Raw genomic sequence first — 23,277 nt, forward strand, 5'->3', positions numbered from 1 at the left:
GGGACTGAGAGCAGGGTCACCCCAGAAGATCTTAATCTCCGCAGTGGTTCATAGAGGGAACAGAGATTGGCTGGAGTTACACTTAAAACTTGTTGTTGTTGTTGTTGTTTTCTTATTTACCTGTCTCTCATAGCTTGGGGCTGGTTACAAAGTAACTAATATCGGGAGCCAGATTTTGTTCATTTTCATGGCTTCCTTTTTACTGTTTTCAACAAAACCATGAAAAGAAACATAACTGGTTCCCAGTATTTAAAAAAACTCTAAAATCAGGACTGTAAATAAAGAAAGAACAACACTCAGAAAACACGGGAATTCAAGACAAGAAACAATCAGAGCTAGCTAGCACCTCCCAACAAAGGATTCCCCGGCAGGAATCAGCCAGGCTTTGAAGATGCCAGGCCATTCAATGTTAATCAAGCTGGCCAATGGCAACATCCACACTTGTCTCAGGCAAACAAGACTTCCTTCTTCCTCCCACCCTGGACATCATTCCACAGATATATGAACCCCCTTGACTAGGATGACCAGCCTCATTATAATTCTATCCTGAATGTTATTAGGCTCCTTTCATCGGGGTATTTTAATCTAATGATTTTATCTTATATGGCTGCTATAGCCCCCCCCCCCCCACCTTTGAAGTTGACGGATTTGCATTGGTGGTTGTTTGATATTATTACTGTTATATAAACCTTTGTTTTAACTTCTGTTTTATCATCTTCTTGTGTTTTAAACTGTGTATATTGTTTAATGTATTTGTGCTGTTACTTTTGTAATGTTGTGAGCTGCCCCGAGTCCCCACGGGGAGATGGTGGCGGGGTATAAATAAAGTTTTATTATTATTATTATTATTAGTTTCCAACAGACCTCACAACCTCTGAGGATGCCTGCCATAGATGTGGGCGAAACGTCAGGAGAGAATGCTTCTGGAACATGGCCAGACAGCTTGGTAAACTCACCGCCATCCAATAATAATAACAATAACAATAATGAATGGTTTAGAATTAGGACAGGTATCGGAACACTTAGGCATAGAAGGCCATGTAAAACCGCAGCCAGAAAGCCCTATATGCTTCGGGTCCAGCCTATCTTCAAGACGGCATCTCCTTCTATGAACCGGCACGGGCGTGGAGGTCTGCTGGGCTCCTCTCGGTCCCACCACCGTCTCAAGTATGGTTGGTGAAGACGAGAGAGAGGGAGAGAGAGAGAGGGGGGGGCCTTCCTTTTCAGTGGTGGCCCCCTCCCGCCTCTGAAATGTCCTCCCTAAAGAAATCAGATTTGCCCTGCTCTCCAAGCCTTTCTGGCAAGTCTAAAAACATGGCTCTCCAGACAGGCCTTAGACCAGGGGTCCCCAAACTTTTTAAACAGGGGGCCAGTTCACGATCCTTCGGACCATTGGAAGGCCGGACTATAGTTGGCCACCGAGCAATAATAATAATGACAACAACAACAACATCAATAAAAAAGAGGGTTGGAAGAAACCCTTTGGGCTATTGAGTCCAATCCCCTTCTGCCTTTGTGCACCAAAAGCACGAGCTAAGCACCCCTGACAGATGGCCACCCAGCCTCAATGTTAATAATAACAATAATAATAATAATAAAATTACGATCTGCCAACTGCAAAAGGCCACCCGACTGGGATCTGTGCGCATCATCCGAAAATACATCACACAGACACTTGGGAAGTGTTTGACTTGTGATTTTGTGATACGAAATCCAGCATATCTATCTTGTTTGCTGTGACATAATAAAATAATAATAATAATAATAATAATAATAATAATAATAATAATAATAATAATAATAATAATAATAATAAGGGTTGTAAGAGAAGAAGAGACCCCTTGGGTCATTTATCCCAACCCCCTTCTGCCCTTCATAGAATCATAGAATCATAGAATAGTAGAGTTGGAAGAGACCTCATGGGCCATCTAGTCCAACCCCCGCTAAGAAGCAGGAAATCGCATTCAAAGCAAAGGGGGCCGGATAAATGGCTTTTTTATCATTTTATACTCTTACCATTTTATTAGTGGGATTTTATACATGCTGTTGATTGTACTTATTTCATTATATTTGTTCTATTGTTTTGTTGATTATATTTGGCATTTGGAGTGCTTAAAATGAGGTTGACACTTAAATGAGAAGTAGGTCCAAGAAAGCCAGCATGGTGTGATAGGGTGAGCTTTGGACCAAACCCCCGTCTGCACTGACATATAACGCACTTTGAACCGGCTTATAATGATCAGTGTGGACTCATATAATGCAGAATGAGCTGCACTGAATTGGATTATATGAGTCTACACTGTCATATAACCCTAGTTGAGGCAGTCAATCTGCATTCAGAAACTGGATCCCACGGCAGAGAAGATGGTGCCTTAGGCTCTGGAGAACAGGTTCAAATCTCTGCTTGGCAGCAATTGGTTAAAAACAATTATTCCCCTCCCTCTAATTAGGACTTTATTTTTCTTTTCTTTTTGTTGTATGAACGTAGAGGCGTGAATGAGGGGTTGTGCTGTCAATTTTTGAGGTTGTGGGTGTTAAGTTTTGTTGTTTTGTCCGTCTTTTATATATATATAGATCTACCTACCTACCTATGCATCTATCTATCTATCTATCTATCTATCTATCTATCTATCAGGGTTGGACTGAATGGCCTCTGGGGGATCCATTCCTATTGCAGGAGTCTATGATTCTATCTATCTATCTATCTATCTATCTATCTATCTATCTATCTATCTATCTATCTATCTATCTATCTATCTATATATGTGTTTGTCTATATATCTACCTCCCTACCTATTTGTCTACCTACCTATGTATTTGTCCATCTATCTATCTATCTATCTATCTATCTATCTATCTATCTATCTATCTATCTATCTATCTATCTGAGTTGGACTGAATGGCCTCTGGGGGCCTGTCTGTCTGTCTGTCTGTCTGTATGTCTGTGTGCCTGATCTTTCTATCTTTGTATTTGTCTATATGTCTACCTACCTATCTATGTATTTGTCTACCTGTCCACCTACCTATATATCTGCATATCTATCTATCTATCTATCTATGAGGGTTGGACTAAATGGCCTCTGGGGGTCCATTCCTATTGCAGGAGTCTATGATTCTATCTACCTACCTCCCTATTTGTCTTATCTGTTTACCTACCTATGTATTTGTCTGCCTGTGTCTACCTACCTGTTTGTCTACCTACCTACCTATGTATCTGTCTACCATATGTCTGTCTGTATCTATTTATCTACCTATCAGGGTTGGACTGAATGGCCTCTGGGGATCTATTCTGATTGCAGGAGTCTATCTATCTGTCTATCTATCTATCTGTCTATGTATTTGTCTATCTATATATCTATCTGTCTGTCTGTCTGTCTATGTATTTGTCTATCTATATATCTACCTCCCAACCTATCTATCTATCTGTCTGTCTGTCTGTCTGTCTGTCTATGTATTTGTCTATATATCTATCTATCTGTCTGTCTGTCTGTCTATCTATCTATCTATCTATCTATATCAGGGTTGGACTGAGTGGCCTCTGGGGATCCATTCTGATTGCAGGAGTCTGTCTGTCTATCTATCTATCTATCTATCTATCTATCTATCTATCTGTCTGTCTGTCTGTCTGTCTGTCTGTCTGTCTATGTATTTGTCTATCTATCTATCTATCTATCTATCTATCTATCTATCTATTTATCTGTCTCAGGGTTGGACTGAGGGGCCTCTGGGGGCCTCTGATGTATCTGTCTATCTACCTATCTATGTATTTGTCTGTCTGTCTGCGTGTCTGATGGCCCTGATCCCCGGTATCTCTGCCTGAGCCTGAACCAGCAGAGTCCTCCCCCCGCCTTGGCCTCAGGTGAGCGAGAGGGAGGCCTCCGCTTCCCAGAGAGGCGGCAGTCGGCGGGGGGGGGGGGGGGGGGCTCCGGAAGAGAGGAGGGTAGAAGGGGGGCTGTGGGGGGAGAGAGAGAGAGAAGGAAGCCTTTCGTGGAGGAGGTAAAGTGGGGAGTGCTGGGCGGGAGGAAGGAGGGGCTCCTCCGGCAGGGACAAGCAGGGAAGAGGCAGGGCATCATCCTCAGCATCCTCATCAGGAGGAGGAGGAAGAGGAGGAGGACCATCCTTGTCTTCATTGATGACTCACTTGCTTGGGCCATCCCTCGTAGCCCGATGGAGGATGGTGGTCCTCCAGGTGTGGTGTCATACCTGCCAGTAGGCAAGGAGGTGGCTGTGGAGCCCTCTTCTTGACCCGCAGGTTCTTATTTATTTATATAGGAGCCTCCGGTGGCCTAGGGGATAAAAGCCTCGTGACTTGAAGATTGGGTTGCCGACCTGAAGGCTGCCAGGTTCGGATCCCACCCGGGGAGAGCGCGGATGAGCTCCCTCTCTCAGCTCCAGCTCCATGCGGGGACAGGAGAGAAGCCTCCCACAAGGATGGTCAAAACATCAAAACATCCGGGCAACGTCCCCTGGGCAACGTCCTTGCAGACGACCAATTCTCTCACTCCAGAAGCAACTCCAGTTGCTCCTGACACGAAAAAAAAAATTATTATTTACGACAAGGAGCCCCGGTGGCATGCAGTCATGCCAGTGGCCACATGACCTTGGAGAGCCGGCGTCTATGGACAACGCCGGCTCTTTGGCATAGAAATGGAGATGAGCACCAACCCCCAGGGTCCGACATGACTGGACTTAACGTCAGGGGAAACCTTTACTTTACTATTATTTGTGACAGCATTTCTACCCCGTCCTTCTCACCCTCGAAGAGGGACTTAGGGCGGCTTACAAATATAAAACACATGTATAAAACAATTCCAATTTAAATTAATTAATTTGAAACATTCACAAAACATTCACACCTCTGGTGGCGGAGTGGACTAAAGCCTTGTGACTGGAAGGTTGGGTTGCTGACCATAAGGCTGCCAGGTTCGGATCCCACCCGGGGAGAGCGCGGATGAGCTCCCTCTCTCAGCTCCAGCTCCCTGCGGGGACAGGAGAGAAGCCTCCCACAAGGATGGTAAAAACATCAAAACATCCCTGGGCAATGTCCTCACAGACAGCCAATTCTCTCACTCCAGAAGCGACTCAAGTTGCTCCTGACATGAAAAACAAAACAAACATCATATATAATATACATCAGTGGTTCCCAAAGTTATTCGGCCTACCGCCCCCTCTCCAGAAAAAATATTGCTCAGTGCCCTGGAAATTAATTTTTAAATTTTTTTAATAGCAATTAAACAGAAAGATATACAGTAGAGTCTCGCTTATCCAACGTAAACGGGCCGGCAGAACGTTGGATAAGCGAATATGTTGGATAATAAGGAGAGATTAAGGAAAAGCTTATTGAACATTAAATTAGGTTATGATTTTACAAATTAAGCACCAAAACATCATGTTATACAATAAATTTGACAGAAAAAGTAGTTCAATACACAATACTGCTATGTAGTAATTACTGTATTTACGGATTTAGCACCAAAATATCACGATATATTGAAAACATTGACTACAAAAATGCGTTGGATAATCCAGAACGTTGGATAAGTGAGTGTTGGATAAATGAGACTCTACTGTATTTACCTGTGGCCATCACCGCTCTTCTGATTGCTGATTGCTGCAGCGCCCACCAGGGGGCGGTAGTGCCCACTTTGGGAATCACTGATACACATTCACGGTTCATTCTGAGTCCGAACCAGCTATGTCACTATATCATGTCATGTTCATCTATATATATAAAAGAGTGACTACAGGCCCCCCAACCTCGAAATTTGACAACACAACCCATCATCCACGCCTCTAGGTTGATACAACAAAAAGAAAAGAAAAATAAAGTCCTAATTAGAGGGAGAGGAATAATAGTTTTCTGCCCACTTGGTCTCCTAGCAACCAACTCAGCCCAGGGGACAGGCACAGTTAGACCTCACTTAGGCCTTTCCCACAGATTAACTGATTTTAACTGGATTATATGGCAGTGTAGACTCAAGGCCCTTCCAAACAGCTATATTACCCATTTAGAATCTTATATTATCTGCTTTGAACTGGATTATCTTGACTCCACACTGCCAGGTAATTCACTACAGCTGTGTAGAAGGGGCCTCAGATAATCCAGTTCTAAACAGATAATATAAGATTATAAATATACAGTAAGAGTCTCACTTATCCAGTCCAACCCAATTCTGCCATGCAGGACACAATCAAAGCACTCCCAACAGATGGCCACCCAGCCTCTCAATACTAATAATAATAATAATAATAATAATAACAACAACAACATCATACAATCCTAAGGTTTGGAATGACCCCTAAGGATCATCCAGATCAACTTCCTTCTACCATGCAGGAGGACACAATCCAAGCACTCCTGACAGATGGCCATCCAGCCTCTACATAATGATGATGATGAAGAAGATGATGATGATGATGGTAATAATAATAATAATAATAATAATAATAATAATAATAATAGAAGCATAGACTCCAAGAGTTTGGAGAGACCCCTAAGGGCCATCCAGCCCAACCCTTTCTACTATGCAGAGGACACAATCCAAGCATTCACAACACATGGACAACGTATAAATACTATACAATACTACACAGGGACATAGAGCCCCTCTACCCTCACCACTTTCCCAGTACACAAACAACCAAATGCATACTAAACATAAAGACAACCATACAACAGACATTCAACACCACCACTACCTCAACAAGTTCTCACCAACACCACCAGACACAGCAACGCGTGACCGGGCACAGCTAGTACTTGATACTGCTACTGTTGTTCAAAGGCCTGGTCCCACAACCAGGTTTTCACCTTTTTTCAAAAAGATAGGAGGGAGGGGGCCTGTCTAATTTCATTTGGGAGGGCATTCCATAGGTGGGGGGCCACCACTGAAAAGGCCCTGTCTCTCATCCCCACCAGCCTCGCCTGTATGCCTCACAACTCCAGGGATTCTTGGATGACACTGATTTTCTGGATCCGGCACAGTCTGGCTTCAGGCCGGGGCACGGTACCGAGACAGCCTTTACCGCCATAGTCCATGATCTTCGCCAGGAGCTGGACAGGGGAGTGTGTCCCTGCTGGTTCTGCTGGACCTCTCAGCGGCCTTCGATACCGTCAATCAAGGTATCCTTCTGGGACGCCTCGCGGGAATGGGACTTGGAGGGACTGTTTTGTGGTGGCTCCACTCATTCCTGGAGGGTCTGTCCCAGATGATGATAGGCGGGGTATAAATAGGGCTAATAAATAATAATAATAAATAACAAAGTTTGGTCCAGGTCCGTCCTTGGCTGGGTTCAGTGCTCTTTGAATGCAGGTGAACTACAACTCCCAGAATCAAGGTCTATTCCCAGAAACCCCTGCAGTATGTTCTGTTGGTCAGGGGGCTGTGCCAAATTTGGTCCCAGACCATTGTTGGTGTGGGTCACTGTTTCTCTGGATGCAAGTGAACTATAACTCCCTTTCCCCCAAACTTCTCCAGTATGTTCTGTTAGTTATGGGGGCTCTGTGTGCCAAGTTTGGTCCCCATCCATCATCAGTGGGGTTTGGAGTGCTCCTTTATTGCAACATTGGAACTATAAATCCCAGTACCAACAACTCCAAAATGCCAATTACCCTCAAAACCCACCAGAATTCCAATATGGGCCTATTGGGTATGCATGCCAAGTTTGGTCCAGACCCATCATTGTTTGGGTTCATAGTGCGTTCTGGGTGTCGGTGAACGACAACTCCTCTCCATTCTCTAGTAGGAGTCACAGGGCTCTGACTATGTGGCATCAATCCCCCAAACTCCTCCAGTATGTTTAGTTCCTGCTCTGTTTGTTAGGCAGACAGAGCTTGAAAAGAGTAGGAAAGGGTTAAGGGAGAGGCAGTGGGCGGAGTCATGCAAATTCCACACCAGTGGAGAACCCTGGGATGCCTGCCTGTGGTGGAGAAAACACATAAAATCTAAGATGAAGTTGACCTCAAATGAAAGCCTTCCTTGGGTAGTGGACCGTGGTGTTTGGGGAGGTCATGGGCAGGGGTTGGGATGCGTGTTCATGGTGCTCGCTGTAACCTGCAATGTTCCTCGGAGGGAACAATAGCTGTTTGTGGAAGCGGGAGCCTGTCTGTGTAAATGGACACTTCTGCCACATACACGCATACAGATTTTCACTTGACGAAGCAGCTGCTTCATCATCCACTGCGACGGCAACTTCCTCATTCCAACAGCGGCTGGATGATTTTTATGGTGTCATAAATTAGCCTCCCCACATATTTATTTATTTATTTATTTCTATCATTTCTACCCCTCCCTTCTCACCCGAGGGGACTCAGGGCGGCTTACAAAAAATGGCAATTAATGCCAACACACCAATATACAATAAAATAACATTAAAACAGTTAAAACATTTAAATAGTATCGTAATATACAATAAACAAAATTAAAACAGTGCAAAATGCATATAAGTGGTACCTAAATTTCCTATTTGATAGATGCAACTATCTTTCGGGTTGCTTAGGTCAACAACGAACACGGACTATTTTAAAAATTGTTGGGTGCTCACCGCGACACAGGCTGGCCTCAAACTCATGACCTCTTGGTCAGAGTGATTTATTGCAGCTGGCTGCTAACCAGCCTGCGCCACAGCCTGGCCCCCACCCTTCTCACCCTATGGGGATTCAGGGTGGCTTTCATGAGTGGTATTATCCAATGCCCAAACAACAAACAACAACCATAATTAAAACAATTCAACAACAATTTAAAACAAGGGTTGTTGTATGTCTTTCGGGCGCTGTGGCCATGTTCCAGAAGTATTCTCTCCTGACGTTTCGCCCACATCTATGGCAGACATCCTCAGAGGTTGTGAGGCATGGAGAAACTAGGCAAGGATGCTAATTAGGGTGATTAACGGAAACATTAGCACTGGCTTCCAACTGACAAAGGACTCTTGTCACACCCTGGACTCTCCACAGATATATACAGTAGAGTCTCACTTATCCAACACTCGCTTATCCAACATTCTGGATTATCCAACACATTTTTGTAGACAATGTTTTCAATACATTGTGATATTTTGGTGCTAAATTCGTAATACAGTAATTACTACGTAGCATTACTGCATATTGAACTACCTTTTCTGTCTAATTTGTTGTATAATATGATGTTTTGGTGCTTAATTTGTAAAATCATAACCTAATTTGATGTTTAATAGGCTTTTCCTTAATGCCTCCTTATTATCCAACATATTCGCTTATCCAACATTCTGCCGGCCCGTTTATGTTGGATAAGTGAGACTCTACTGTATTTACCTTCCTTGCCTAGTTTCTCCATGCCTCACAACCTCTGAGGATGCCTGCCATAGATGTGGGCGAAACATCAGGAGAGAATACTTCTGGAACATGGCCACACAGCCCAGAAAACACACAACAACCCTGTGATCCCGGCCATGAAAGCCTTTGACAACAAATTTAAAACAACATTAAAACAACAAATGTAAACATTACACAACTATTGTGCATAGATCCAAAGTCAGATAATCAGATAATCATATTCACCAATCCAAAGCCCATTCCAACTATATTGCACAGATAATCATGTTGGGCCAAATGCTTGCTCCCAAAGCCAAGTTTTCACTTGTTTGCAAAACGACAGGAGGGAAGGGGCCGATCTAATCCCACCAGGGAGGGGGTTCCACAGCTGAGGGGCCACCACTGAGAAGGCCCCGTCTCTCGTTCCCATCAGTCGCACCTGTGAAGGAGGTGGGACTGAGAGCAGGGCCTCCCCAGATCTTAACTTCCATGATGATTCATAGAGGGAGATGCATTTGGACAGGTAAGTTTGGCTGGGGCTAATCAGGGCTTTGAGTTGTGCTCAGTAGCAAACTGGCAGGCAGTGGAGCTGGTGCAACAGGGGCATTGTGTGCTCCCTGAACGCCACTCCCGTTAGCAATCTGGCTGCCAAATGTTAGACTAATTGAAACGTCCGAACAGTCTTCAAAGGCAGCCCCATGGAGTGCATGTTGCAGAAGTCTATACGAGATGTAACAAGAGCGTGGACCACCGTGGCCAAGTCAGGCGCAACTGGTGCACAAGTTTTCATTGTGCAAAAAAACCCTGTCCACTGCTGAGACCGGAGGTTCAAGAGGAGCCTAGTGCCCAGATTCTTCACCTTGGGATGAATTCATGGCATGGAGGTGCTCTGGTGTCTGGGAAACTGCAGAGCACACTCCATGACACAAGACCTCTCTGGCTGAGCATCCTTTTAGTAAGATTTCTAGAGACATAATAAAGAGTAGTGGAGATAATGGACATCCCTGTCTCGTTCCTTTGCCTATATTGAACCTCCCCGATTCTTGCGAATTCATTGTAATTTTTGCTTCTTGGCTATCATAAATTGCCTGTATTGCATTTGTGAATTGGAAGCCAAAATCTAATTCTTTAAGCAATAATTTTAAGAAATCCCAATTTAAATTATCAAAAGCTTTTTCTGCATCCAGACTCAGTAAAACCAATTCTTCTCGATTATTTTTTTCCTAGTATTCTATTACGTTTAATATCGTTCTGATATTATCTTTGACCTGGCGGTTAGGTAAGAAGCCCGCTTGGTCTTCTTTTATCCAGTCACTTAAGAATAATTTTAATCTCTCTGCTAGAATATTTGTAAATATCTTATAATCAACATTGAGCAATGAAATCAGCCTGTAATTCTTCACGTCTTTTGGGTCTTGTTTTTCTTTGTTTATCATTGTGATAGTGGCCGTCTTCCGGGAATCTGGGGGCTTTTGCTGATTAAGTATCCCGTTCATAATTTTTTGGAGAGATGGCATAACTTCTTCTATCATAGTCTTATAATATGTGAAAAGCCATCTGGACATGGAGCTTTATTTGCATCCATTTTATTTATTGCTTTTTTATTTCGTCTACCATTATTTCTTTGTTTAATCTCTCCCTTTGTTGATCAGTTATTTTTGAAGATTCTCTTTGCCTAGTTGAGCATCTTAAAGCAACCCTCCTACCGGCCCCAAACACCTAGCAGTGCAAGAAATCTCTCACACAGAATCTTGGGCCACCATCACCATTGTATCTGAGCAGGGATTGTTCTTTGTTGGGCAGGTGTTAAAGTAGTGGTTCTCAACCTGAGGTCCCCAGAATTTTTTTTTATCTTCAACTTCCAGAAATCCGAACAGCTGGTAAACTGGCTGGGATTTCTGGGAGTTGTAGGTCAAAAACATCAGGGGACCTCTGTGTTAAAGTACTTCTCACTGGGAAATGAGCTCCTCTCAGTTGGGCCAATATTTCTCCTCCCTTCCCCTGTTCTTTGTGTCCAACAAGACCTTTCTCTGTTCACCTCCTTATTTTCCTCTCATTTGTCTGGCAGGTACTTTCTGAACAAATCTTGTGAATAACACCTTGTGAGAGCCTTGCCCTCGGGATGCCATAAGCCTAAAATGACTTGAAGGGACACAGCACTGACGAGAACAAGAAATACGTAGAAGAAAGATATACTTCAAGCTCTTTACTGTGTAATTAAGGGAGAAAGCGAAGATTGTGCTCCAAAAAGAAGGACTTGGAGAAAGACTAGAAGGTTACAGCAATATAAACACCAAGAAGAGAAAAGTCTGGACTTCATAGCTGTGAAGTTCTGGCATAATACTTTAATCATAAATTTAAAAGAATGGAAAATCTTCTACATCCGTATTCCACATCACACACAGGGGTGAAGGTACATAAGTGTATGGACTGCGAGAAATGTTTCATTGAGAGAAGTTCTCTTACTAAACATCAACGAACTCACACGGGAGAGAAGCCATATAAATGCATGGAATGTGGGAAGAGCTTCAGTCAGAGTCACAATCTGTGTACTCACCAGAGGACCCACACTGGGGAGAAGCCATACCAGTGCATGGAATGTGGAAAGAGCTTCAGTCAGAGTAGACATCTGTACATTCATCGGAGGACCCACACTGGGGAGAAGCCCTATCAATGCATGGAATGTGAAGAAAGCTTCAGTCAGATTGGAAATCTGTTTACACATCAGAGGACCCACACGGGGGAGAAGCCACATAAATGCACGGAATGTGGAAAGAGCTTCAGTTACAGTGGGGACCTGCGTTCCCACCAAAGGACCCACACAGGGGAGAAGCCATATCAATGCCGTGAATGTGGAAAGAGCTTCAGTCAAGTTGGACATCTCCGTTCCCACCAAAGGACCCACACAGGAGAGAAGCCGTATCAATGCGTGGAATGTGGAAAGAGCTTCAGTCAGAGTGGACATCTCCATTCCCATCAAAGGACCCACACAGGAGAGAAGACCCATAAATGCGTGGAGTGTGGAAAGAGCTTCAGTCACAGTGGAGACCTGCATTCCCATCAAAGGACCCACACAGGAGAGAAACCACACAAATGCATCGAATGTGGAAAGAGCTTCAGTCTGAGTGGAAATCTGCGTTCCCACCAGATGATCCACACAGGGGAGAAGCCATATCAATGCATGGAATGCGGAAAGAGTTTCAGAAAAAGATCGGCATGCATTAGACATCAGAAAACTCACACACGCCTAAAGGAAGAGACCTTACTTTAAGCTTTCTAGCTCTCTTAAAAAGAGCCTTACAAAGTCCATCCCTCCATTGGTGGACAAAGAACGGGAGAATGGAAGGAAAGAAGAAGGCTGCCACCTTGAGCTCCATCTTTCATGGACAGCAATTTGTGTGACCTTGGTCGACTACTTCTGAAGGCAGGTGTTTTCACAGTATTGCAACACGTTTGGAAGGGATTGGCTTGACCTCTTCCTTCTCAAGGAAAGCATCAGAGGCCTTTGGGATTATGTGTGAAGGCTTCTGAAATGAGCAGCAGTTGAGACCGTACCGTAAACGGGTTCTGGAGAAGAATGGCTCCTTGGTAAGTGATAACTGTCGATGTGTGAAAGGCTAATCGAGATTTATTCACCTTCTCCCATCTCAATTCCTCTCCTTCCAAAGACCTGCCAATCTGTCCAGTCTCGCAGAAAATAAACTCTCATCAGTCAGATGTCAGCCGATCCCAGCGGTTCAGAAACTTTATTAAAGTTATTTACAGCTATGTACACAAGCACAGCTAACACACATGTTCGGCAGAATTGATGGCGACCAGCGAAGGAGCTTATCAGTAAAAATTGTCTCCTCCCACATTCCATTATTTATTTACTACATTTATATTCTGCTCTTCTCACCTCGAAGAGGACTCAGAGCGGCTTACAAATCAAATGAACATACAATATATTATTAGCATAGCACAATATGAGCATTAAATTACTATACTGGACTATATTATTATATGGTAATATTACCAGTTACTTATGTCCGGTTACGTAGCAGAAGCTAAATCAATGTCGCTCTAGGCAGTAAATCTACTTCTATGCACTTAACCATTCCTCTGCTGGAATGCTTACCGAAGCCTTGTAGCCTGAAAGCCTAGCTTATTCCTCCCTGGGGGAATCTTTTGTTGGGAGGTGTTAGCTGGCCCTGATTGTTTCCTGTCTGGAATTTCCCTGTTTTGAGAGTATTGTTCTTTATTCACTGTCCTTGTTTTAGAGTGTTTTAATGGTGGGAGCCAGGTTTTGTAATCAAACCCCTCCCTGCGCCATCACCGCCTCTGCGCAGGCGCAAGATGGACACCATTTCTCTTGCAGTAGTGTGTCTTCATTATGTTTTTCCCTTTTTCTGCATGCTGGATGGGGATGGGGTAAGCGGGAGACTTTTTTTTCATGGTCACTCCTTGGATAGTGGTGAGATTTGTTTTGTTGTTTACACGGTCCTACAAACATATATTACATTATATATATATATATATATATATATATATATATATATATATATTTCAAGACTTCTGCCTTATAGGTAAAGATGGCCTTGGATTCCCTTGTGTTTAATAAATAATATCTTGTTTGCTGTGTCATAAAATAAAATAATAAATATACTAACATTGGAATGATACAGAGAAGTTTAGCATGGCCCCTGAGCAAGGATGACACGCAAATTAATGAAGCATTCCATATTTTTTATTTGTTGTTCTGTGTTGTTTTTGGTTGCTATTATTACTTTGTTGTATTTTTTTGCTGTAAGTCGCCCCGAGTCCCTTTTGGGAAAGGGGGTGGGATACAAATAAAGCATTGTTGTTGTTGTTGTTGTTGTTGTATGAACAAATTAAGTTGTTCAAGGAAATTACAAGATTGGGACTTACTAATTTGCTAGTTATAATAATGAGGGCATTTATTTGTTGTGTGTTCCAGGAATTAGTGTAATATTATTAAAAATGGGAGGGTAAATATAGAACAGCACTTAAAGTGAATCAATAGAGATAAAAATTAGCATGCAGTGAGAGTTTTATAGATTTGTTTTTCTGTCTCTTAGTTTTGTTCTCATTGTGTAGATGCGTGTCCTTTTTCCTTTTATGTTTGTTAAGGAGTCGTGTTTTTTTTTTAAAGTACCAAAATTGTAATTTATGTAAAAAATAAATAGTTTGTGTAAACATGCTTTTGTTTGTTTTTCCTTTTTTCCTTTTTTTTTGAGGGAGAAAAGGAAGGGGCTGAAGTCAAAAATGTCAATAAATGGTTAAATTGAGACTCATTCACTTTCTGTCTCAATTTACCTCCTTCTCTGGCAATCTAGCTATCTGCTCAGTCGCACACACACAAAAAAAAATCACACTTCCCAGCTGTCAGCAGAAACCAGCGGCTCTTATCTTTATTGAGGTAATTTACACTATTTATATAGTTGTGCCGGAGCATAGCATTCGTGTACCCGACCTGATCGATCACGCATGGGAAGCATTCTGCTGTCACCTCCCACATTCCACAGCAATGACGAATATCCTGTTGCCTACTGGAAACCACTCACTGTTTCCCTCTAGTAATAAATCTCTACTCTATGCAGTTAACTCTTACATTACTGGAACGCTGGATTACTTGCTGCATTACAGACATACACAATCAGTTTGCTTTAAACCATAAGTGAAATTTCAAAACTACACAAAACAATACCTTCACACAAAACACCTGGAGGGCCCAAGTTTGCCCATGCCTGTATAGGCTGTACCAATACGAGCATAGTGTCTAGACCTGGGGAAGTCATGGCCCACTCTCTTCAGTCTGGGATAACTCTGTGTCCGGATCTGGGCAGCATAATTCAAGAAGGATATTGACAAGTTGGAAGTTCTCCAGAGAAGGGCTATGGGGAATGGCTGAGGGAGCTGTGTATGTGTGGCTTGGAGAAAAGAAGGCTGAGAGAGGACATAGAGCCAGTATTTGGAGGGATGTCGTCTTGAGGTGAAAGGGGAAAGTTTGTTTGGAGACTGAGACATGGAGCAATCGATTTCATTCGCAAGTAAGAAGTTTCCATCTGAACATTAGAAATAATTTCCTGACACTCAACGCTGTTTGGCAGTGGAAGATGCTTCTTCTTGGAAGTCTCCTCTGTAGGTTTTTAGTAGATGCTGGATGAGCGTCCATTGGTGGTGGTATGTAGATGTTATTCCTGCAAAGCAGGGGTTGGTCTAATGAGGATGAGCACACAAGCGAAACTGACTGGAAGGACAAAATGCGTGTTCTTAACCATAAAAGATCCTGTAAGGTAGACTCCAGTAATACACGGAAAAAGAGTTACTAGATGTACAAGCTGGGTTTAGAAAGGCAGCGGAAAGAGAGACCCAATGGCCAATATCTGGATCATGCTGGATAGTGGAGGAAGGCAGGGAATTTCAGAAAAACATGTATTTCTGTTTTATTGACTCTTCTAAAGCCTTCGACTGTGGATCATAATAAATTGAGGCAAGTTCTTGGTGGTCTGGGGATACAAAGCCACCTGGTCTGTCTCCTGAGAAATCCGTGTAACGATCAAGTAGCAACAGTCAGAACAGACCACGTAAAAGGAGATTGGTTCAAGATTGGGCAAGGAGTACAGGCGTCAGGGCTGCCTACTCTCACCCAACCTATTCAACTTGTACGCAGAACACATCATGCGACATACGTGTGGGGCTTGACGAATCCAAGGCTGGAAGAAACATTAACAACCTCAGATCTGCAGATGATACCACTCTGATGAAAGCTGAAAGTGAGGAGGAACTGAGGAGCCCCATAACCAAGGGGGAAAAAGAAGAAATTGCAAACGTTGGGCTTATTTATTTATTATTTATTTATTGCATTTCTATACCGCTTTTCTCACCCCTGGGGGAACTCCAAGCGGTTTACAGCATAATAAATGGCAAAATTTAATGCCTCACAGATATATACAATTATATCACACATCTAAATCAAAATCCAGTCATGTCTGACTCTGGGGGTTGGTGCTCATCTCTATTTCTAAGCCGAAGAGCCGGCGTTGTCCGTAGACACCTCCAAGGTCATGTGGCCACTGGCATGACTGCATGGAGCGCCATTACCTTCCTGCCGGAGCGGTACCTATTGATCTACTCACATTGGCATGTTTTCGAACTGCTAGGTTGGCAGAAACATGTTATTGTCAGGACGCAGAGCCAGGGGTCAGGGTGCGTGTTGGTCGGTTTCTTCAAAACCATCCATCAATCAGCTCCACACCAGCACCCTGATGAATTGGCGAAATTCTGCCCTCACCCATTCCTCCAAAGTCATATGCAGTCTGTAGTTTAAACATTTATTCAGTATTTACACATTATATTTACAAAACGCAGCAAAAGCCATCGCTTGAAGCTGGCATTTTTCTTTTTTCCTCTCGGCACGGCAAAACGCAGCTCAACTGATAAGAAAGCACATTCCACAGTTCGAAGGAAGTTCCGACCTCCAAGGCCGGAAATCATGTCTCATAGGTCACAGCAGGCTGTCAATCAAACTGGCCTGCTGTTAACTGTTTCATTGCTGAAACACACACTTGCAAAACAGCAGAAACACTTGATTTACATTTCATATACACACAACCAAAAATCCAACAGTTATTGCAGCAATTAATGTAGACCCCTTCTCTCCCCCCCCCCCCCATCTCCCTTTCCATAGAGTTTCAAACCTTCTTTTTCTACCCTCCCTGCTCTGCTCTGCCATCCCACAAGACACAAAGTTCTTTAGGTACAGATTGAGTCCAGTCCAGAACGAGGAGGGTAAAAACATCCCAGGCCTTCTTGGGTGATGGTAAATGTGATATGAGGTCCTTGGGGAGGGTGGGCGGGACAGTCTTATCTGATGATGGCAGTAGGTTACGGATCAGTTTGATAAAAGTCAAGAGGAACATAAATTTTATCAGTTGTGGTGTCATAAGTGGATGGATGGGAAAATAGTGAAGAGTAGAGACATCACACTGGCAATGAAGGTCCGCATAGTCAAAGCAATGGTATTCCCTGTAGTAACCTATGGATGCGAGAGAGAGCTGGACCATAAGGAAGGCTGAGCAAAGGAAGAGACGCTTTTGAACTGCGGTGTTGGAGGAAAATCCTGAGTGTGTCTTGGACCTTGGCAAGAAGATCCAACCAGTCCATCCTTCAGGCAAACGTGAAGGACTTTGGCCACATCATGAAGAGACAGGGAAGCTTGGAGAAGAGAGTGATGCTGGGGAAATGGAAGGAGAAGGAGAAAGGAAGAGGGGCCAACCAAGGGCAAGGTGGGTGGGTGGGATCCCTGGACTGACTGATTCCACCTTGAAGGAGCTGCGGGTGGCCACAACTGCCGACAGGGAGCTCTGGCCTGGGATGGGCCAGGAGGTCACCAAGAGTCAGAAGCAACTGAAAGAATAAACAACAACAATCATAAAATCTGAACTTCATGGGTTGTGGAGTCCAGAGCCATTCTGCTCTGTGCAGGATTGCCAGTAAAAGCATGCTCCTCTTTTTGAAGTCATCCAGAGAAAGAAACCCTCCACTGTGTTGTTGTATGTATTCCGGGTTGTCTGGCCGTGTCTCAGAAGTATTCTCTCCTGACATGTCGCCCACATCTATGACAGGCATCCTCAGAGGTTGTGAGGCATGGAGAAACTAGGCTAATAGTCAACACGGATTTACCAAAAACAAGTCATGCCCGACTCATCTGATCTCTTTTTTCGATAGAGTTACGAGTTGGGTCGATACAGGGAATGCTGTGGATGTAGCGTACCTGGATTTCAGTAAGGCCTTCGACAAAGTCCCCCACGACCTTCTGGCAAACAAACTAGTAAAATGTGGGCTAGACAAAACTACGGTTAGGTGGATCTGTAATTGGCTAAGCGAACGAACCCAAAGGGTGCTCACCAATGCGTCGTCTTCATCATGGAAAGAAGTGACAAGTGGAGTGCCAAAAGCAGGGCTCCGTCCTGGGCCCGGTTCTGTTCAACATCTTTATTAACGACTTAGACGAAGGGTTAGAAGGCACGATCATCAAGTTTGCAGACGACACCAAACTGGGAGGGAGAGCCAACACTCCAGAAGACAGGAGCAGAATCCAAAACGATCTTGACAGACTAGAGAGATGATTGGCTGAAACTCACAAAATGAAGTTCAACAGGGACAAATGCAAGATACTTCACTTCGGCAGAAAAAATGGAAATCAAAGATACAGAATGGGGGACGCCTGGCTAGACATCAGTACATATGAAAAAGATCTTGGAGTCCTCGTGGACAACAAGTTAAACATGAGCCAACAATGTGATGCGGCTGCTAAAAAAGCCAATGGGATTCTGTCCTCATCAAGAGGGGAATAGCGTCTAGATCCAGGGAAGTCCTGCTCCCCCTTATTCTATTCTGCCTTGGTCAGACCACACCTGGAATCACACTGGGTCCAATTCTGGGCACCACAGTTGAAGGGAGATGTTGACAAGCTGGAAAGCGTCCAGAGGAGGGCGACTAAAATGATGAAGGGTCTGGAGAACAAGCCCTATGAGGAGCGGCTTAAAGAGCTGGGCATGTTTAGCCTGCAGAAGAGAAGGCTCAGAGGAGACATGATGAGAGCCATGTACAAATACGTGAGGGGAAGTCATAGGGAGGAGGGAGCAAGATTGTTTTCTGCTGCCCTGCAGACTAGGACGCAAGGGAACAATGGCTTCAAACTACAGGAAAGGAGATTCCACCTGAACATCAGGAAGAACTTCCTCCCAGTGAGAAGGGCTGTTCACCAGTGGAACTCTCTCCCCGGGGCCGTGGTGGAGGCTCCTTCTTTGGAGGCTTTTAAGCAGAGGCTGGATGGCCATCTGTCGGGGGTGCTTTGAATGCGATTTCCTGCTTCTTAGCAGGGGGTTGGACTAGATGGCCCATGTGGTCTCTTCCAACTCTACTATTCTATGATTCTATGATTCTATGATTCTATGATTCTATGCAAGGAAGGTTAATATATATCTGTGGAGAGTCCAGTGTGTGAGACAAACTATCTACAGACCCAGAAAGAAAATCCAACAAATGCTACGGTCAGCGAAGGCCAAGAGGGATCCTCTCTCCTCTGCAGGAGTCTACCGGATCCCATGCAGCTGTGGACAAGTCTACAGAGGGACCACCAAACGCAGCATTGCCCAAACACGAGTCAAACATGAAAGGCACTGCAGACTAATTCAACCAGAGAAATCAGCCATAGCAGAGCCCTTGATGAACCAGCCTGGACACAGCATGGTATTATTTGAGAACACAGAAATGCTTGACCACTCCAACAACTATCATGTCAGACGACACAGAGAAGCCATTGAAATCCACAAGCATGTGGACAACTTCAAAGAGAAAGGAGGAAACCATGAAAATGAACAAAATCTGGCTACCAGTATAAAAAAAACTCAAAAATCAGAACAGTAGATGGGAAGCAACACTCTGAGAGCAGAGGAGCTCCAGGGATGACTCATGACTCTGAACAAAGGATGCCCCCCAGGCAAGAGACAAACCTTTCCAATGCTAATCGGAGTGATTAACTGCAACATTCATGCTACATTCCAACTGACAAAGAACTCTTCTCACACCCTGGACTTCAACCAGGGTATATATATATCAACCTTCCTTGCCTAGTTTCTCCATGCCTCACAACCTCTGAGGATGCCTGCCATAGATGGAGAGAATACTTCTGGAACATGGCCATGCAGCCCAGAATACACACAACAACCCTGTGACCCCAGCCATGAAAGCCTTCGACAACAAACCCTCCACTGTTCGAGGCGGTCACTTCCTTTTCAAAATCACTGTAACCACCAAGAAAGTCCCCCTGAGGTTGTGTCAACATCCCTTCACCTTCACCACTCTGGAGCAGACCAGCTGGTGACAGCAAGAGAGTCAGGTGAGCATTCAGTGCCAATCCCATCAAGAGAAGGTGTCCACTGGAAGCTCCTGTATCAGGTAAGGTTGGATCAGGGCCATGACTGGTTCACATGGTCCTTTTGTAGTCGCCCAATTTGTTCTGTGGTTTCAGCTGAAAGGGGTGATTTGGGAGTCCCCCAATCACTTAAAAATACCGGGCTCTTGCCAAGCTGCTATGAGAACCACTCGGAGTCCAAAGGGTTGAGGACAAACACCTTTATTGTAGCTACAGACAGACAATAGCAACACGACAGTGAAGCTGGCAAAAATTGTCTGCCCCGAGCAAATCTGCCCGGGGTCATATATATATACCCTACTTGTTTATCACATTTTAGTTCCTTGGAAAAACCACCAGCACGGCCTGCGGTCGACTGCATATCCTGTCTCGTAAACAACTCCAGGATGCAGCTCACCAGCTGTACATCCTGACTTGTAAACGACTCCAGGATGTAGCTCACCACGAACTATAGATCATTTCAACAAGTTAGGCAAAAGTTCATATATTTCATACATTTCTCAGAATCGGCTACAGCTGCACATCCTGACTTGTAAACAACTGATTCTTGCTAAACATACAGGACACATGCTATCTTGTCACAAGTCAGCAAGTTGCAAATTTCAAGATCATTTCTGAAGAGAGAGACTGATCTCTGGTTTCAAGCAGACAGGTATTCCAAAATGGAGTCACTCTTGTTCAGTGACCCCTTCACAGCTACCACAAAGATCTCAGTTTTGGAGGCTGGTATGTCTAGCTCTAGCTATGAACTGGACACAGCCCTCTGGGCGCTTATGTCTGGCCTTCCTATTTCCCCCCATTGTCTGGCCCACCATGTCATTATGTCGAAAGGACAGGGGAGGAAGGCACGTGGTGCTGGGAGCTGTCCAGAGTGCTCTCAGCCACCACGTTCCTTCCTCGGGCCCAAGCCAGGAAGGCAGACAGCGGCGGAAAGGGCTCTGCGGGGCTCTCTCGTCCTCCTGCCGAGAGAACAGCTTGAGCCAGGAAGGTTTAGGTAGGACCACAGTTAAGAGGATCCATGCCTGGCAAGCATGTGCTAAACCAGACAGACCAGGACAGAGAAACCAGCCCAACAGGTTGAAGACAAGCCATCGAGGTGTTTTCAATCCCCAAAAGGGATGCAAGTGCAGCAAGTTGCTTCAAAGGTACAAACATAAACATATAGAGAAATACAAGACAGTTCTGGCAGATATCCAGACTTCCCGCTCCCTCCCCTGATTGGCCAGAAAAGAGGCTGGCTAGGATCCACGCCAGGATTGGCTGGGAGGGGGAAATGGCAGTCAGGGATTGGTCAGCCTGAAGCACCAATCAGCTGCAGAGATGCCCCCAGGAGGGCACCATTTGGGGGAAACAAATGGTAAACATACGTTGATGAGCTTTTGATTACCTCAGATGTCTAGTTCTGTGTCAAACAAAGATATGGATCTTAGGAAACAAAGGTGTGAGACTCAAGGGACAATGATGCTGACCAGAAGGCGTTGTGGGGGGAATCCTGCTCAGCCCCGCAGCCATTGACTTGTGGTGTCCCGCAGGGTTCAGTATTGTCCCCCATGTTGTTTAACATCTACATGGAGCCACTGAGTGAGATCATTCAGATTTTTGGAGTTTGATGTCCTCTGTGTGCAGATGACGTCCAACTCTACTACTCCTTTTCACCAGATGCTAAGGAGGCTGTCCAGGTCGTGAACCGATGCCTGGCCGCTGTGATGGTTTGGATGAGGGCGAACAAATTAAAGTTGAATCCAGATAAGACAGAGGTCCTCCCGGTCAGTCCTGAAGTCCTAGGTTCACAGCTTGGGAGTCCTCCTGGACTCATCTCTGATCCTGGAACACCAGGTTTTGGTGGTAGCTAGGGGGGCTTTTGCACAACTAAAACTTGTGCGCCAGTTGCGCCCGTAGCTTGGGAGGTCAGACTTGGCCACAGTGGTCCATGCTCTCGTTACATCTAGGACAGACTACTACAATGCGCTCTATGTGGGGTTGCCTTTGAAGACTGTTCGGAAGCTTCAAATAATCCCATGAGAGGCAGCCAGGTTAATAACTGGGTTGGCGTACAGGGAGCACACAACTCCCATGTTGCGTCAGCTCCATTGGTTGTGCTACCAAGCACAATTCAAAGTGCTGGCTTTGGCCTATAAAGCCCAGGCCCAGTTTACCTGTCCAAACTCATCTCTCCCTATGAATCACCGTGCAGATTAAGATCTTCCAGGAAGGCCCTACTCTTGATCCCACCACAATCAGCGGGGATGAGATACAGGGCCTTCTCAGTGATCGCCCCTTGTGATAGGTTGTAGATAGAAATAACCAGAAGCTTTACCACACTGTCTGAACCAAGATATACCCTGCAGTATAATAGTGTCACTCAGGCTTGTGTAACAAGTAACAGTATTTTTACTTCAGTTCAAAAGATCAAACAGGGCAACAATATATACAGCAGTCTCTTGGAATTCTCACAGAGAATATAAGGAATAAATAGTCCCTTTAAACAGTCTTTAAATATGCCTCATTTGCCTTATAAATAATCAGGCCTTGGAGAGTTGGCAGCCATTTCCTTTCCTGACTATTTCCAGTCAGCGCTCTCTTCACTCTCCGAGGTGAAAGTGGCAGCAAGCTAGAGACAGTAGCCAATTGGAATTCTGGCTCCTGGCTGACTCAGCCAATCAGCTGTTGACACAGGCTTTTCCAGTCAACCCATTATATCACGGTCTGTCTTTACAAATCTTCACACCCCTCAGCTATGAACTCCCTCCCGGGTGAGATTAGATCAGCCCCCTCCCTCCTGTCCTTCAGGAAGATGGTCAAGACCTGTATGCAAAAATACTTAATAAAAATTATTTTTTTTAAAAAAAGACCTGGCTGCAGGACCAAGCCTTTGGGGCAGGGCAATAACGGCAGGAATAGGAAATTTGACTGCTTTCCAGATCCGGTAGGGCTGATTTGTGATGGTTTTAAATAATGGTTTTAATGTGATGATGTCTGATATTAGTGTTTATGTATATTTATGGTTGATTTTATGTCCCTGCACTGAATGCTTGCCATAAATATG

The 23,277-nt window shown here is 44.5% G+C and overlaps 1 protein-coding gene and 1 non-coding gene across 4 annotated transcripts in view; both read left to right on the forward strand.

Annotated features, from left to right (window-relative positions):
• LOC100564822 (zinc finger protein 239) overlaps positions 1-14,489 on the forward strand; it is a 35,185-nt gene extending 20,696 nt beyond the window's left edge. The window contains exons 1-2 of one of the 3 annotated variants that reach the window (XM_062973023.1): positions 3,965-3,996; positions 11,358-14,489. In XM_062973023.1, coding sequence (XP_062829093.1) covers positions 11,655-12,560 — 906 coding nt within the window. In that variant the 5' untranslated portion in view covers positions 3,965-3,996; positions 11,358-11,654 and the 3' untranslated portion in view covers positions 12,561-14,489. Of the gene's footprint in view, positions 1-3,964; positions 3,997-11,357 lie in introns of those variants that run through there. The other 2 variants (XM_062973024.1, XM_062973022.1) reach the window with 2 other exon arrangements.
• Positions 13,910-14,016, forward strand: LOC134297233 (U6 spliceosomal RNA). Its single transcript, XR_010003964.1, has one exon. It is a non-coding gene; the product is annotated as a U6 spliceosomal RNA (small nuclear RNA).
• Positions 14,490-23,277: the final 8,788 nt, after the last annotated feature.

The sequence above is a fragment of the Anolis carolinensis genome, chromosome 2 (genome assembly GCF_035594765.1).
Source record: "Anolis carolinensis isolate JA03-04 chromosome 2, rAnoCar3.1.pri, whole genome shotgun sequence".
NCBI classification, from domain to species: domain Eukaryota; kingdom Metazoa; phylum Chordata; class Lepidosauria; order Squamata; family Dactyloidae; genus Anolis; species Anolis carolinensis.